The sequence below is a fragment of the Haematobia irritans genome, chromosome 2, assembly GCF_050003625.1.
Source record: "Haematobia irritans isolate KBUSLIRL chromosome 2, ASM5000362v1, whole genome shotgun sequence".
Classification (NCBI taxonomy): Eukaryota; Metazoa; Arthropoda; class Insecta; order Diptera; family Muscidae; genus Haematobia; species Haematobia irritans.
Window position 1 is genome coordinate 105,008,506 of NC_134398.1, and position 18,240 is coordinate 105,026,745.

General features: G+C 38.4%; 2 protein-coding genes across 2 annotated transcripts; both read right to left on the reverse strand.

Moving 5' to 3' along the window:
- Positions 1-3,227: 3,227 nt before the first annotated feature.
- On the reverse strand, positions 3,228-9,794 carry LOC142224925 (uncharacterized). Its single transcript, XM_075294703.1, has one exon. The coding sequence runs from the start codon at positions 9,792-9,794 to the stop codon at positions 3,228-3,230; it is 6,567 nt and encodes a 2,188-aa protein (XP_075150818.1).
- A 90-nt stretch (positions 9,795-9,884) lies between these two features.
- On the reverse strand, positions 9,885-17,575 carry LOC142224926 (uncharacterized). Its single transcript, XM_075294704.1, has 4 exons — positions 16,025-17,575; positions 12,533-15,727; positions 10,529-11,164; positions 9,885-10,484 (listed from the first exon to the last, which is right to left on the reverse strand). Exons 1-4 carry the CDS (start codon positions 17,573-17,575, stop codon positions 9,885-9,887), a joined length of 5,982 nt encoding a protein of 1,993 aa, XP_075150819.1.
- Positions 17,576-18,240: the final 665 nt, after the last annotated feature.

The following is an 18,240-nucleotide window of genomic DNA, read 5'->3' on the forward strand; positions in this document are numbered from 1 at the left end:
CTAATGAAATTGTCTTTAAAATTGTTGCATTTTTGCATCTTGACTACAAAGCAAAAATCGTTAAAAACTAGGACATGTTTTTCAACACTTTATTTTAAAGACGTTTTTACTTGAAACATAGCACAATTTCTACTGTCTTGTTTTTAACGACTTTTTATAGCATATGAAAAAAGCTGAAAAAGCAAAGAAATAAAATTTGCTTCATAGAGTCAAATACACAAAACCCACATTTAAAAGAGAATTGTGTCTTAAAAGTATCCTTACTTGAATTCTCGGCTTCATTGGCTCGGAATCAATACCAAAATTTTTAAAATAGAGACACAATCTTTGGAACCGCGCGGACGAAAAAGACTGTTTTTCATATGTTTGGGTATAAACATTATATGTTTGGAACTCAAATTTTTAAACACAATATTTTTGAGTGCAAACATATAATGTTCATAAACTAGCATAATATGTTTGGGAAATATATGTTAATATGTTAGAACATATTATGTTTGGGACACAAAATGTTTGTAAATATAATATGCTTGGATTCAAACATATATAAATTTAGAAATAGCCCATAAACATATATGTGTTTACAAAGAGAGACAAAGTGTATGCTGGAAGTAAAATAATGAAAGTAACCAATTGGCGCATTACAAATATATACACAAAGAAAATTTCATTAAATATAGGAAAAATACTACGTGTGAATATAAACAAGTATAAATTTACATATTATGAGTAAACATATATATGTTGAGATATAAGACTTCGCCAAAAATTGTATATGCTTAAGTAAAATATTAAAATGAGTATTCGGAGAGAAAATTCATTCGGAACCAAGATAAAATATATTTGAAAAAAGAGCATGAGTTTTGTTTATCATTTTCGCATTACGGGCACAATTTTTTTGTTTCGTCAAAACAAATCGGAACGTAGGACGAGTAAGTCAAAATATTCAAACAAAGGTAATTAAAGGGATCTTCATAAAAACTAACGAAAGGGCACTATACACTGAACAAAAAGCATGTCCGGTTCCAAAGATTGTGTCTCCACTTTAACAATTTTGATATTGATTCCGAACCAAAGAAGCGGAGAATACATATAAGGATGCTTTTAAGACACAATTCTCTTTTAAATGGGGTTTTGTGTACTTGACTCTACGAAGCACATTTCAATTTTTCGCTTTTTCAGCTTTTTTCATATGCTATAAAATGTCCGTTAAAAACAAGACTTCCAGTGGAAAGTATGCTATGTTTCAAGTAAAAAATGTCTTTAAAATAAAGTATCGAAAAACATATTCTATTTTTTTATGATTTTTGCCTTGTAGTCAAGATGCAAAAATGCAACAAATTTAAGGACAGTTTCATTAATTTTAAAGAATTTTTCTGAATTATTAAAGTCAAGTTGACCTTAGTCCAAAAATTTGTTCTTTCATGTTATGATACCCATTTTTAAGTCAAATCACTTAATTATAGCGACAACACGACTTCATTGAAAGTATCGACCTTTGAACATGGAAAAAACTTTATATTAGAGAAATGCGTCTTCTAAGCTAAGCAAAAGTTGTATTCTTATTTTAAGGACATGAACTCTTTGGCCTCACGACAATATTTTTTCAGTGCACTCTTTTTAGAGTTGTGAAAGTAAAATGAAAACAGGGCGAAACAGTGAAAAATTAAACAGTAAGATCTATAAAAACAAAGATTAGTTCCTCTTTATTAATGAGTAGTCCAAGAGGAGTTGACGGATTTTTTCGAAAATAAAAGCGGGCATTGAGTTCGAGTTTTGCCGCTAAAATTATTTCTCATTTTAGTGGCAAAACCAGCATAACATTACAACTTTTTCCGGTGAATTGTATTATAACATGGTGGGGAAAGATCCAAAGCAACAATTGAATAAGTTTATTTTCTTTAAAAGAAATTATTAAAAAAAAGTAAAAGGGTAAACATGGCCATTTTAACGCGATAATACCAATTTATACCGGCCTTAAGAATTAAATGAAGTACAAAATTATTCGTTAATAAAAATTCATATTTATTTGTATTTCTAAATTAATGGTGTTACATGCTAGCAAACAATTGTTCACACCAAAATAAATTTATGTGCTGCTGTAAAATTACTGTTTAGAATTTAAATATAATGTGCTTTTGAATGGTTATCGTTAACCTTAGGATTCGATGGAAAAATATTTTTATATACTCGAATTCACGTTCTTCTTTTGTAAGAGTTTTTGAATTTCTTCGAAAATTTTAAACTTGTATACAAAAACTTTTATTTGTTACACAATTTTTATTTTTGCAATAAAAAAATAATATTTGATTTGAACTCAGTCCATTTCGTTTATATCAAGCATTTTTCTTTTCTGACTTTAAGTCTTTTATAAAACACACTTTACAATTTCGTAGTAAAAATTTAATATAATAGTATGTAATGCTGAACACCTTTTCGGGAACTTCCGAACGAATCTGGAATATATGTTAAAAAATATATTTAAAAAAAATGGTGTTGGTCGAAGCAGGGATCGAACCCAGGGCCCTTGTCACCCAAGGCGGACGACCAACCACTGCTCCACGCTGCCAACAAATGTATGTTTAACAATGTTATGTTTGTTAGTGCTTGAGCGCGTTTGCTCAGCGGATATTCTGGTGGTACACCAGAATAAATGATTTAATGGCAGTCCTGGTAGTGCACCAGAACTTTCCTTTAAGGGGAGTTTAAAATTCATTACTAGGTGATACACCAAGAAAAGAATGAATCATGCCAATTGAAACACCAAAAGGTTTAATCGTAGTGATCATCTTTATTAAATTTATTCAGCCTTATATACTAAATACAAGTAAGTAGTAATAACAACAAAAGTAAAAGAAAAATAACATAGTCGAATTATTTGCCGGAATTGCTTATGCTGCAGTTAAATTCTTTTTCCATATGAAGCCAATGACTGGTGTTGAGTTTCATATTATTTGGCTGGTAGCTTGAATAGCATACGCAAGCGAAATGTTCTTGCGCGTGCCATTCAATACCTGACATATGAATTACCACCTTTGGATTGGCTGCAATATAGAAAGAATGAAAAGAGCAGCAGATTTTAATTTTATTCTATTGGAGATTTATTTTATTTTGTCAAAACAAATAAAAAAAATCATGAAGAATAAACATATTGCGGCCCCGAGGGGAGTCGTGAATAATTTTGAGAGGCTTGTATAAGCTAATTCCGGTTACCTTGTAGGTTTTATTTAGGATGGGTCTACTGAAATGTCCCATGTTGATCTTGGAGCAGGCTGTGGTGATATGGCCCTTTTCTTAAAAATGCACTTTGTTAGTAGGACCACAACAGCGATTAGAATAAGTCCTAATCCACAGTAGCTAACGATCAGGCTATGAACTGCATGGTAATTTGAGGTTGATGGAATTTCACGTAGTTGTGCCTTCACTTCTGCCTGCAAACGATTTATTTCTTCGAAACTTGAGCGGTGAATGAACGCTTGCGTTATATTTTCCATGTTAGGTAGTGTATTGAAGAATGACATCTCATTGTATGAACTGGACTGGTGTAGGGTCGATGTGATAGTTTGGTGGCTGTTGATAGTAATCATCTCATTTTTTATTGTGCAACCTGCTGGCAGTGTTAATATTCCAGTACCCTGTAAAGGCTGATAGTTGCTTTTACCATTACAGACTGTACTTAATTTCAGCTGTGCATCAGTGGCAAACAGCCATTGATTTTTCTTAAAGAGTTGATACCACACATTGTGGTTAGATAATGCTTCGATATTGCAGCTAGGGTCAGATTCGTTGTTGAATAGATGGACTTCGCAGCTACAAATCTGTGCACCTTTATGGTAAACTGCTTGGACATTTGGGCATAAAAAGGTGTTGTGATCCAGTGAGTTGCAGTCAAGTAGTTTGATGTTATCCATTGTAAAATATTGATCACGATGAGCATTAAAGGCTATCATTTCTGATGTCGGCATGAGGGCTACTAGAGTATTATTTACCACTTGTGGAACTGGTGTAAGGTAAAATAGGTCATATTCATCCTGGTTTGACAATGGAATGAACAAGGTGCAGATAATATGGTCGTTCGATATTGAGGCATGAGCTGTTGCGATGCCATATAATTGTATTATATCTACTACTGGTAGTGTTAAATCTTGCGGTAGGTTAGCCTTTATATTAGCTACCTCGACAGCAAATTGTTGTGGAGTTAGTAGAAGAGGGCTGATTCGACCATGATGAGTGTCAGCCAACAAATCCGTCATGGAAACATGCATTTTTTGCAAGTTATTTGCAATTAGAATTAACTGGATACTGAGCGATAAGATGAGTTGAGAGCGGTAGATATTTTCGTTGTTTGTCAGATTCATGAGTCTACTTATTTTAAAATGTATTTTTTCAAAACTCTCCTGTGTCTGAGCTTCGGATTGCTTCATGAGATTAAGGGTAGAGTCCAGAAATGATGTTTGGTTCCGCAGTAGGTCTTGCAGTCGAGCTTCGTTGGTTTTAATACTATTGATTGTTCCTGACATTTTCTCAGCATAATTTGAGTCCAGAACACCAAATAATGAATTTGCTACGTTGCCGACTATATCTATTGCCCCTCGTTTCTTCCGTAGAACGAGATTTTCTGGAGTGGCTGGCAAATCTTTCTGGATATTGTAGAAATGGGTTATTAGGTCACTACATTGATCGCGGAAGTGTGAGTGATTGCATGTTTTCGCTAAGGCATTGGTTCCGTTGATGAAGAGCTGCAGTTCCTTATGAAGAGGTGCCAGTTCGAAATATATCAGAAGCTTCCATTCTGATAGAATTGGCTTAATGTTACCAATACACTCAAAATTTATACCGGGGTTGCCTTTAATCGGAGTATAGGTAACTTGTTGGCACATCACTAGTGGGAGGAATAATGCTAGAATAACTAGCATGTTGGTTGTGGGAAGGTTAGCACGTTTTGGAGGTGGTGAAGCATTGTCTTTGTCGCTAGATGCGGCGCTGCGGCTAAGCGGAAATGAATTATCTCCTTTTTCGTCGTTAGTTTGTTCTAGAGGGAGAGGAGCGAGTAGGTAAATGGCTCGCTTAATGATACCGCTTGAGGTTTTTACTGCAGCTACCCTGACGAAACCATCTGACCCTGGATAAGTTTCAATGACTTTACCAAGTCTCCAGTTCATGACAGGCAAGTTATCTTTAATTGCGACTATAGTGCCCAATTGCAGATTTTGAGATGCAGTTTGCCATTTATTACGCTGCTGGAGTTCATTGAGATATTCCTGGGACCATCTTTTCCAGAATTGGTGTTTTATTCGGGATACTAACTCCCATCGTTTTGCCAAAGTTGATGTTGTTGCTTGGGCTGTGACGTCTACTTGAGCAGTTAGAGGTTCTCCAATCAAAAAATGGCCCGGAGTCAGTGCAGCGGCGTCATTAGGATCATTTGGTAGTGGTGCTATTGGCCTAGAGTTTAGTATCGCTTCAACCTCTATGACAATGGTCTCCATTTCTTCATAAGTCAAGGATGCACTCGATATTTCCTTTATCAGAAGACCTTTAGCGGATTTTACAGCTGCTTCCCAAAGTCCACCGAAATGAGGAGATCGCGGAGGTATAAAGTGGAAAGTAATGCTTCTAGTTGCGCATTCTCGTTGTATTTTTTCTTGAGCTGTTGTTGAGAATAACGAGGTTGACAGCTCTGCGAGTTGATTTTTTGCTCCCACGAAGTTGGTAGCGTTATCACAATATAGGTTTTGGCAATGGCCCCTTCGGCCAATGAATCTTTTCAACGCCCCAATGAAGGCATCGGTTGTAAGGTCCGTTACAAGTTCTAGATGAACGGCCTTTGTTGAAAAGCAGCAAAATATCGCAAGATATGCTTTCTGAGGTCGTTTTCCTCTTGTTTTGAAATGTACCCAAATTGGTCCACAATAATCTACCCCTGCGTTTATGAAGGGCCTTGCAGGCGTTACTCTTGTTTCTGGCAAATTTCCCATAATTTGTTTCAGAAGCTTTGGTTTTGATCTTGCACATTGAATACATTTGTGAACAGTTTCACGAGCCAAATGCTTTCCTTTGATGGGCCAGAAGCGTTGTCTCACCGTAGCAAGGAGTGCGGTAGGTCCGCAATGCTTATTTTCCTTATGTAACGATTCGAAGATTAGTCGACTTATTGGGTCATTGAATGGCAAAAGCATGGGATGTTTGGCATTAAAAATCAAAGTCGATTCTTCTACTCTACCTCCAACTCTTAAAACTGTATGTTCGTCCAAAAACGGCGACAAACCTTTGATTTGACTTGAGCCTTTAAGTTCTCTATGCTTCTCCAGTTGTAAAATGTCTTCTTTGAAGTTAAAATGCTGTGCGATACGAACTATGACAATAAGAGAATCGTGAAGTTCAAGGGGAGTGAGGGTTGGCCTGTTTTGTCGATTTTCTTTACGGGTTTTGGAATTTTTAATAAATCTCAGAACATAAGCAACAATTCGTTGGAGTGTCTTCAAGGAATTCCTGTGATTTATTTTGTACAAGAAGTTTTCTGCATCAGCGGCCAACATTAGGTTGTGGAGGTTCTGCTTTCGTTCAGTGCTAATCGAATCAGGAGAAGGAAGAAACGCAGGAGGCCAATGTTTCTCGTCTCCGTGAAGAAAGAATGGTCCAAGCATCCATTGGGTTGTTTGTTTCAACTGATGGGGGTCTGATCCCCTAGATATGATGTCTGCTGGGTTATCTTTGGAACTAACGTGTCTCCATTGTTCAGGAGTCGTGTTGTCTTGAATTGAAGCAATACGATTAGCGACAAAGGTGTGAAAGGAGGATGATCTTGAGTTGATCCAATTTAACACTATTGTGGAATCAGTCCAGTAGTAAGTGGGTGTTGTCATCATATCTAAATCGTTCTTAACTTTAACCGCCAAGTTGGCTCCCAGCTGTGCAGCGCATAATTCTAGCCTTGGAAGCGTTTGTTGTTTAAGGGGTGCTACTCGGGATTTCGCACAAAGGAGGTTTACAAGTATAATCTTATTCGGTAAGATTGTTCTAATGTATACTGCTGCCCCGTATGCCTTTTCTGATGCGTCGCTGAAGATGTGGAGCTGAGTGTTTTGAGAAATATGTCCCTTATGGACATGTCGGTGAACGGGAAAGGTTTCAAGTGACTTGAGGCTCTCTCTAAAGTTTCGCCATCGATAGTCGAATTCTGAAGGTACGGCTTCATCCCATGAAAGATTTAGATTCCATAGTTCTTGGACAAAGATTTTCGCCCTGACGACTACAGGAGATAGCAAACCTAGGGGGTCGAAAATACGTGCAAGATCTGAAGTGACCGTCCTTTTGGTCACTGACCTGATTGGCGCTAGGTTGACCTTTACTTTAAGTTGGTCAGCTTTGGGTAACCAGGCCAATCCCAAAGTTTTGGTATAATTGGTGTCATCTGTGCTGAAGTCCAGGCTAACTTCTTGGTCGCACTCCGGAATGTTATGAAGCAGGTGGATATGATTGGCACTCCACTTTCGTAAATTAAATCCGTATTGCGCCATGACTTGTTGCAGTTGGCGCTGGATTTCCAAAGCTGTATTCAAGTTGTCTGCTCCGCCCAGGCCATCATCCACATAGAAGTTCTTTTCCAAAAAACTAGCTGCTAAAGGAAAATGCATCTTATTTTCCCTGCTTATTTCTTTCAAGCATCTAATTGCCAGATAGGGGGCTGGTCGGGTTCCGTATGTAACGGTATTTAATGTGAAGTAGTTGATAGGTTCGGTGATATTGTTCCGCCACAGGATAATCTGATATGGTCTGTCTTTAGGATGTATCAGTATTTGGCGAAACATTTTTTCTATGTCTGTGGTAAACACGAAACGTGGCAATCTGAAGCGTAGCAGAATAGCAAACAGATCATTCTGTAGTGTTGGGCCAGTATATAAGACATCGTTCAGTGACTTTCCAGAGGATGTTTTTGTTGAAGCATCGAATACTACTCGGAGTTTAGTGGTGCTGCTTTCAGGTCGTAGGACACAGTGGTGAGGAATAAAATATTTTGCTCCTGTCACATTGTCTATGTTGACTTTAGTCATATGGCCTAGTGCTTCGTATTCCTTCATAAACTGTATATATTGTTGTTTTAAGGTAATGTCTTTGGATAGTCGCCGTTCCAATGATAGGAAACGGTTAAAAGCGAGACTGTGTGACTCTCCTAAAGAGCTTGGTTCGGCACAAAATGGAAGCCTTACGATGAATCTTCCTTCTTTGTCACGTCCAGTATGCTGATTAAAGTGAGCTTCGCACTGTGCGTCATGTATCGATAATTGCTTCTGTGTATTATCGACTTCTTCCAGTTTCCAGAATCGTTCGATTGTCTGGTTCATGCTATCTTCATCAGTTAGTACTCCACAAATTGATGTTTGCAAATGTTGATCAGATAGCTTCCCTGATGCTATCCACCCAAGTGTTGTGTTTTGCAAGATTGGAAGGTTGTCTCCTAGTTGGATTTGTCCGATAGCGAGTAGCTGATGATAATATTCTGCGCCTAATAGGATGTCGATTTTGCCTGGACGGTTGAAGGTAGGGTCTGCCAGAGTTATATTCTTGGGAATTAGCCATTTATCAATGTGGATAAATTGAGCAGGTTGTGGAGTAATTATTTGGGGAAGTACGAATGCCTCCAAGCGTGATGAGAAATTGTTATATCTTGACTGGAGCGAAATGTTCACTCTGTGTTGAACCTTGGTCCGATTTCTTCCTATACCACTAATTGACATAGTCGTAGGTCTACTTGGTAGACCGAGTCGTGCTACTAATCTTTCCGTAATTAGGTTGACTTGAGATCCCGAGTCGAGTATTGCTTTGCATTCGGTTTCCAGACCATTCGCCTTAATCTTGACCAATGCGGTTACTAGTAGAATATAGGGCCTTCGAGATTCAGAGTTTAAGGCCAAGCTTTCAGCTATGATGGATGGGGTAGTGATAAGCGAAGCCGCAGTGGATTGGTTGGAAGTTGTTGCTGATTCTGGTGTTTTGGGGTGTTCCATTTGATCTTCCTTGATTGATCTACCTGAGGATTTGGAGGGTTGCGTGTGAGATTGTTCAAGGTGAACGAGCGTATGGTGCTTTCTCCCACTTTTTTGGCAGCGGCCTAAATTCGAGCATTGTTTCGTGGAATGTCTGCTGCTAAAGCAATTCACACATAACTTCTGTCCCAGTACAATATTGAGGCGGTGTTTTGTGCTGAGTAGAGCGAATTCCTGGCATCGGTATAATTGATGAAAGTCCTTCTTACAAATGATGCAATGTCGGCTTTCAGGACTTGGCTGGGAAGTCAGGGCGCAATTTTTGGAGCTATTGATAGAGGTTTTTTCCTTTACACCCATTGCTTCCAAAGTATGAAAATAGTACTCCAAGAACGATAGGAAGTCGCTTATGGTTTGCAGTTCCTTCGGATTTTTGATCATTTGTTCATATTGACTATGAACACTTTTATCCAACTTTTTAACGAGGAGGTGGATTAAAAGTGGATCCCATGACGAAGTCTGGAGTCCCATGTTGGAGAGAGCTGCCAAACATTGTTTTGTTGTGTCATGTAATCGCTTGAGGGCACTTAAGGATCCAGCACCTGAGGGTTGATCGAGCATCCTTTGGATTGCCGTAGCTGCCATAACCCTCTTGTTGTTATAACGATGTTCCAACAATTGCCATGCCGTGGGATAATTGTCTTCTGTTATGGCAAGGTGCGCAATAAGGCTTGCTGCTTCGCCCATTACGTGGTTTTTCAAGTACCACATCTTGTGAGCATTTGGAATTTTCTGCTCATGGATCATTTTTGTGAAGAGATCCGAAAATGATATCCATTTCATATAGTCACCATCGAATTTGAAGATAGTGACTGCAGGCAGTGGTAAAGCAGTTGGTCAGGCCACAACTTCCGGGCTGGAGAAGGTTGAACCCTTGCTGGCACTAGAGAGTTGGATAACTGCTGCCTGGGCCTCTTTCTCGAGCCAGATGTATTTTGCAGTATCGTACCCGAGTAGCTCTGGGTCTGAGTACTTGTCTAGAACATCGTCGTTGAGGCACTCTATCTGTTGCCATAGACGGTTTATTGTGGCCATTTTCACCTCATAGTAGGTTCTCTCCTGGCCACTAAATTGCCGACTCAGGGCTTCCATTTTGCCTAATGAACGGCTAATAAGACCGTCGTGACCGCTAGTGGCACCCACCTGTTCATTCTCAGTATGTAAGGATTGCACGTTCTCGATGAGCTCATGTTCCAATAGTTTTATACATTCCAAGGCCATGCTTTTGATTTTGTCATAATAACCGGAAACGAAGTATTCGCTGGACGGATCGATACCCTCTGAACATCGTAGCTGGTTGTCCGCCTCTTCGAATTCTTTCCAGGCGGCATTGAGCCTAGCCAGTCGGTCTTGGTAATATGCGGTGGTTTTTCGGATTTTTGGATCTTTCTTAATATTTCTGATGAAGTTGGCGATGCCTTCGCCGATGTCCTTCAGCTGTCGCAGGAGCTCAATCTGAGTTTCCATCGTTGATTAGTAACAGTAACGAAAGTTGACTGGTATAGATTATAGGAGCAAAGGTCCTGTTGATTAATTATAGACACAATGGGTATTGTAGGCACAAAGGGTCCTGATGAGTGGTTGCAGGCACAAAGGGTCCTGATCGGTGGTTGCAGGCACAAAGGGTCCTGATCAGTGGTTGCAGGCACAAAGGGTCCTGATCGGTGGTTGCAGGCACAAAGGGTCCTGATCGGTGGTTGCAGGCACAGAGGGTCCTGATGAGTGGTAGCAGGCACAAAGAGTCCTGATGAGTGGTTGCAGGCACAAAGGGTCCTGATCGGTGGTTGCAGGCACAAAGGGTCCTGATGAGTGGTTGCAGGCACAAAGGGTCCTGATGATTGGTTGCAGGCACAAAGGGTCCTGATGAACGGTTGCAGGCACAAAGGGTCCTGATCGGTGGTTGCAGACACAAAGGGTCCTGATGAGTGGTTGCAGGCACAAAGTGTCCTGATTAGTGGTTGCAGGCACAAAGGGTCCTGATCGGTGGTTGCAGGCACAAAGTGTCCTGTCACGGTCGCCAAAATGTTAGTGCTTGAGCGCGTTTGCTCAGCGGATATTCTGGTGGTACACCAGAATAAATGATTTAATGGCAGTCCTGGTAGTGCACCAGAACTTTCCTTTAAGGGGAGTTTAAAATTCTTTACTAGGTGATACACCAAGAAAAGAATGAATCACGCCAATTGAAACACCAAAAGGTTTAATCGTAGTGATCATCTTTATTAAATTTATTTAGCCTTATATACTAAATACAAGTAAGTAGTAATAACAACAAAAGTAAAAGAAAAATAATATAGTCGAATTATTTGCCGGAATTGCTTATGCTGCAGTTAAATTCTTTTTCCATATGAAGCCAATGACTGGTGTTGAGTTTCATATTATTTGGCTGGTAGCTTGAATAGCATACGCAAGCGAAATGTTCTTGCGCGTGCCATTCAATACCTGACATATGAATTACCACCTTTGGATTGGCTGCAATATAGAAAGAATGAAAAGAGCAGCAGATTTTAATTTTATTCTATTGGAGATTTATTTTATTTTGTCAAAACAAATAAAAAAAAAATCATGAAGAATAAACAATGTTGTTAAACAATGTTATGTTTGCATCGGCTCGTGGGCGCCGCAAGCTATGCTATATAAATATAACTTATAACGATAATTATCTCTTGATGACCATAACAGCTACGTAGCCCAGTGGTTAGTGTGCTAGCTTACAAACTGTGTGGTCCGCTGTTCGAATCCCCGTCCGGCAAAAGGTAAAATTGAAAAAAAAAAAATATAAAATTTAATAATTTCTTCTACAATGTTTGTATTACAGAAAAATGTACTAAGAACTAAAAAAACTCATGGAAGTGAAAAAATGTGAGGCAATTATACAATTAGGCAGAAAAAAATTTTGAGCACAATATTCTTTGAGAGAAAATTCTTCTCAGCATATAATATTTTTGGGTCCAAAATACCTCCAAACATATTATATGTTCACATAATAACATATAGTTTTTTGGAAGACAACATTATTGAATTTGGATGGAAAAATACAAAATGTTTGTGTTAGTCTCGTTTATTGTTTAAAGATAATAATTGTAATGCTTTATAAAAAATGTATCAATGAAAATATTTTTCTGACATAAAGGTTATACATTTAAAGGTTCCTATGTTTCATTTTCGTTTTTGTTTGGGGGTAGAAAATGTTACAGTACAATTCTCTAACATTCCCCCCCTCGTGAACCAGATATGGGTTCACCACCAGATAAATTCAGAATCGCTAGTTTGGATACTGGTCGACGAATTACTCCAGTTTGATGTTTGACATCAGCAAATCTGACTTGGCCATCCTTCGTTGGGTATATTTTCACCACTCGTCCCTTTTGCCAATGATTTCTTGGGAGCCTTTCATCCATTATCATCACAATATCGTCAATCTTAATTGGTTAAATTTTTTCTCTCCATTTTGGTCTTTGTATAAGTTGAGGAAGAAATTCAATAACCCATCTTTTCCACATTCGATTTTTTAGATTTTGTGCAATTCTCCATTGCTTTCGTAGACAAATGTGTTCTTCTGTCTCACTTGGTGTCTGAGTGGCATTAAGACAACCTAGAAGAAAGTGATTAGGAGTTATGGGTCCATCGTCTTCGGAGGATATTGGAATATCTGTTAATGGCCGGCTATTTATTATATTTTCGGATTCAATAAGAACGCTTCGTAAAGTTTCCAGTCGTGGTTTTTCTTCTTTTAATGTCTTGGCCAACAAGCGTTTAATTATTCTGATGAGCCTTTCCCAGCAACCACCAGAGCTAGGATTTGATGGACAATTAAAAATCCATTCGATGTTGTATTTAGTGGCTTCGTGAGTTAACTCATCCGTATTTAGAATGCGATCTTCTTTCTTCAAAATTTTTTGAGCCGAAATAAAATTTGTTCCATTATCGCTACGTAAGCGAATAGGGGTTCCGCGGCGGTTTATAAAGTTTCTTAGACAAAGTATAAAGGAATCAGCAGAAAGATCATAAGCCAACTCTATATGTACCGCTCGGACTGTTAGACAGGTGAAAATTACGGCCCACCGTTTCTCTATACGACGTCCAATGGTTACGTCAAACGGACCGAAAAGGTCTACCCCTGTATAAGTGAAGGGTCGTACGAAAGGCGTGACTCTGTCTGGCGGAAGTTGTCCCATAAGCGGTTGTTTCGGTTTTGCTTTATCTTGTTTACAAATAGTGCATTTTTTGACAATACGATTATACAAAGACTTAATTTTTGGTATCCAGAATTTTTGTCGGACATCATTAATAGTTATGGACATGTTTTGGTGGTAATTTCTTTGATGGTGATGACGAAGAACCAACTCAGATACATAATGCTTTTCTGGCAAGATTATAGGTCTTCTGGCATCATGAGGCATATAAACAGCTTCATCTATTCGTCCACTAACTCTTAGAAGACCATATTCGTCAATATACGGAACTAATGAATATATAGGACTTGACTTCGGAATTGGTTGACACCTTTTGAGGCATTTTATTTCATGTTCGTAGCATTCAGATTGTATGAGACGACATAGCACGACTGCAGCCTCTTTAAGTTCACTTACATTTATGTCCTCGGGAATCCGTTTCTTCTTAATAAAACGTAGAAGCCATGCTATAGTTCTCTTTAGTTTTAGAATGGATGAAAATCTCTCAAATTCAATGACTTGGGCTTTGTTACTGGATATTATTAGACACGATTTAATTTCTTCTTCTTGTGAATCACTTCGTTGGTATTGTAAGATTGGCCACGAAGATTCATCTTCCCTTAAAAATTCTGGACCATTCAACCATATGCCATTATGGACAAATTTGGGAGGAGCCAACGGGCGAGTACCAGCGTCTGCTGAATTTAGGTGTGTTGGTATCCATTTCCATTGAGCTGGTTCTGAGTTCTTCAGAATCTCTGCAATTCGATGGCTAACGAATGCTTTGAAACGACGCTCTGTGGAATAAATCCATTGTACTACGGTTTGAGAGTCTGACCAATAGTGCATCGAATTTATATTGAACTCATAGCTTCTCGATAAAGTTTTTCCCAGACGTACCCCAAGCACGGCAGCCTGCAACTCCAACCTCGGAATACTCATTAGTTTCTTTGGGGCACATCTAACTTTTCCCATTATGAATGACACATCAATTCCAAATTGGTGAAGGACTCTTAAGTAGCAAACCGCAGCGAATGCGTCTTGGCTGGCATCTACGAAAATATGTAGTTGAATATTGGAGGCGTTATATAGATTGAAGGAAATACATCTATGAATTTTGAATTTTGAAATTTCTTGGAATTCTCTCCACCATGCTGTGAATTTTTTATGCAAATACTCTGGTATTATATCATCCCAATCCATGTCATGTTTCCAACAGTGTTGTACTAAAATCTTTCCATACAACAAAAAATCGGCGATAAGACCAAAGGGGTCGAAAGCGGACATAACAATTTTGAGCATTTCACGCTTGGTTGGAAGACGATTCCCCTTTAAAACTTCTGAATTTAGTCCAAAGAACTGTATTTTAAATTCAAAACAGTCTTCCTTTTTGTTCCAACACATACCGAGAATTTTATCTGTTGTGGACTGTTTTTCCATGTTTATTTGGTTCAGGTTATCTAATACAGTAGGATTCAATTCTGCTTCTAATTTTTCACAATTTGATATAAATCCTCGAAGTTCGAAACCGGCTTTTGCATGGACTTCAATAATTCCTTTGCACAAACCCAAGGCTTCTTCAACGTTATTAAAGCTACAAACAAAGTCATCAACATAGTGCTTATTAACAATAGCAGTAGCAGCATTTGGATACATGGTGGAATATTCTTCGGCATTTCGGTTTTTTATATATTCCGCACAACAGGGAGAGCAGATTGCGCCAAATATCATTGACGTCATAACAAAATGTTGAATTTGTTTACTACGGTCTCCATCTCTCCAGAGGAATCGTTGGGCGTGTTGATCTTCCGCTCGAATTTTTACTTGAGAAAACATTTCTCTAATATCAGCGGCAACAGCTATTTTACCTTGGCGAAACTGAAGTAGAATGTTCAACAATGGTTTTGCCTGCTCAGGTCCTTTTACCAGCGAAGAGTTCAAAGATGTATTAAGTGTTTTAGCTGCCGCGTCAAACACCACTCGAAGTTTATTTGGCTTGTTTGGGTTTACAACACCAAAATGCGGTAAGTACCAAATAGGGTACATGGTGTTGGCTACTTCCTTTGCAGACAACGGACGAGCATAACCTTTTTCTATGTTTTTCTTCATTTCTGATTTGTATTTTTCAGAAAAGCCAGAGTCTTGACACATTTTATTTTCAATTGCAAAAAGTCTCTTTTCAGCCATAAAGTAACTTGAAGGAAGTTCGGGAGGATATTTCTTCCATAGTAAACCAATTTCAAATCTGTCACCAACACGTCTTGTGGTGTTTTCCATAATATTCCGGCCTATTTGATCTTCATCAGATAACAGGAGGTCGACTTCAGGAGAAGTACCGAAATTTTCGGTGGAAAAAAATTCATTAACAATATTAAACATTTCATCTGAGTGTTTTTGGTTTTTCAAAAGCAATACTGTGGGATGAGGTGACGAAAAATTATTTGTTGGGCCATACGCAACCCAACCCAGCTTCGTCTTTATGGCAATTGGGGATTGTTCATCGACCTCCTTAATGGCAGTAGGAATAGATAGGTAAGCATTATCTAGACCAAGGTTAGGTTAGGTTAGGTTATGTGGCAGCCCGATGTATCAGGCTCACTTAGACTATTCAGTCCATTGTGATACCACAGTGGTGAACTTCTCTCTTATCACTGAGTGCTGCCCGATTCCATGTTAAGCTCAATGACAATCTAGACCAAGCAAAAGTTTCGGTGTGACCTCGTTGTAATTATTTATAGGCAATTCATTCAAATATGGAAAATTTTCTTTTCTGAAAGACTGTGAGGGCAAGTTCAAATTTTGTACTGTGTATATATTTTTTAGGGCATAACGGCTTCTCGGTTCACACAGCCCTTCGATTTCACACTGAACTTTGTAGGATTTTTCTGATACAGTATTGTCTCCATACCACTGAAGAGTGAGTGAGGATTTGCGACCTTTTAGTCCGAGCTGTTTGGCAATTTCTTCATCCAAAAGGGAGATGGATGACCCTTCGTCAAATAAGGCAAAAATCTTCAAAAAACCAGAAGGGCCAGATATCTTAATTGGAATAATTTTAAATAGATTACTTGCCTCATCCTGACTTCTACAATTGAGAAGTGGTTGTGACGCTTCTGTTGATATGGATTGAGTAGAATTGCCGTCATGGAGTAGTTTGTGATGTGGGCGTTTGCAGTTATTAATTCCACAGGGCTTCTTAGTTCGGCAGGTTGGGGTACCATGCCCTTTCTTTAGACAGCAAAAACATAATTTTAACTCCTTTACCTTTTCCCAACGTGCACTCACTGTTAATTCATCGATAAATTTCTTGCATTTATATATAGAGTGTTGTCCTTGACATATATAGCATTTTGCTGTATCTTTTTTCTCTTTATCTTCAATAAGCATTACGGGACGTCCTTGGGCACTTGCTAATGAATTCAATGACATGGTACTTACAACGTTCGCTAGTTCTCCGAGCCAATTTGAGAAATCAGATATTGTGGCATATGGTTTTATAGTAATGCTCGATCTTGCCCATTCATACTGCTTATCTATGGGAAGCTTAGATACTAATTCTTCCAATAGCGTTGCATTAGTAAGATGGTGTGAACAGTGGGCAGAATTCAAAAAGGCTTCAACATTTCTTACTTTAGTGGAAAAATTAACTATCTGATCCATACGTTTTGGTGTAATTACCAGAAATTGTCGAATTATGTTTAATTGGGACCGAACTAATAATTCCGGACGGCCAAATCGAAATTCCAATTCTTTCATTATGTTTGGAACATTGCTTGGATGAATGAGCATTGAAGAAACAGCTTCTTTTGCTTCTCCAATAAGACCTTTTTGTAGACGCATTAGGTTATGACGATTGTTGTAATTAAATGTTTCTGTGCTATCTTTAAAATTTGCACTAAATAGGGGCCAATCTTCAGGCTTGCCAGAAAAAACTGGCAAATCATAAATTTTTGGTGCGGACGGAATATTTCCAGAGCGTGTGGCTCCAAGTTGATCGGAACTTACGTGTGGCAAAGGGGGAATTGTTTGTTGTTGGTTTCCCAATGTGTATTCATTCAGTTGAATATGCTCACGTCTTCGAGCGTCTATTGCATTTGATTGACCTATGGCGATACTTGTATATTGCTGCTGCAGTTGGATCTGATCTCTAATAGAATCAATATCACGGCGACTTTCAGCAACAGCTCTAACAAGGTCATTAATTCCAGCTAAAATGGTACTTAATTGATCATTTTCCGTGGATATAGGCGAGGTTTCTTCCACGTTTAACATTGTAGTATTGAGTTCGTCATCAGAACTGGCTTGTTCACGAGGGGGAATTTGTCCGGCTGGACCACTTCTTAGATTATACGCCATATTAAGAAAAAGGGAACCTTCGGATAATTGTGTATTGGCAAACACGAATCGGCAAATTTCAAGGCGTTCCAATTTTCTTGTAATAATTTTCAACCCACACTTTCAAGAAAATGAAAACTGTTAGTCTCGTTTATTGTTTAAAGATAATAATTGTAATGCTTTATAAAAAATGTATCAATGAAAATATTTTTCTGACATAAAGGTTATACATTTAAAGGTTCCTATGTTTCATTTTCGTTTTTGTTTGGGGGTAGAAAATGTTACAGTACAATTCTCTAACAGTTTGGAACTTAGACTACCCAAACATATTATATTGTTTAGACCAATATGCTTTCAAACATATTATATATTGGAAGAAATCAAACATATAAATGTTTGGGCAATACCCAAAAATTTATATGCTTGAAGCAAAATATGTTTGGGAGTATATGTTACAGAAGCGATTTTTTGAGGGTGCGGGCATGCTATTTTTCAGTGTATAGTGCCCTTTCATTAGTTTTTATGAAGATCCCTTTAGGTTAGGTTAGGTTAGGTTAAAGTGGCAGCCCGATTCAGGCTCACTTAGACTATTCAGTCCATTGTGATACCACATTAACTAAAAGTACCTATTACATATGGGCACTTCTAGTTTTAACCGTTGAACCTTCTCGATTATTTTCTTCTGT

What these genes read in the sequence shown, in the direction of transcription:
- LOC142224925 (XM_075294703.1), bottom strand. Translation starts at nt 9,794, where the DNA reads ATGATCCATGAGCAGAAAATTCCAAATGCTCACAAGATGTGGTACTTG.
- LOC142224926 (XM_075294704.1), bottom strand. Translation starts at nt 17,575, where the DNA reads ATGGCGTATAATCTAAGAAGTGGTCCAGCCGGACAAATTCCCCCTCGT. An exon ending in CCCTAAAAAATATATACACA is followed by an intron (nt 15,728 to 16,024) that starts GTACAAAATTTG and finishes ACTGCCATTAAG; the next exon opens with GAGGTCGATGAACAATCCCC. An exon ending in ATCGAATGTGGAAAAGATGG is followed by an intron (nt 11,165 to 12,532) that starts GTTATTGAATTT and finishes CTCCCCTTAAAG; the next exon opens with GAAAGTTCTGGTGCACTACC.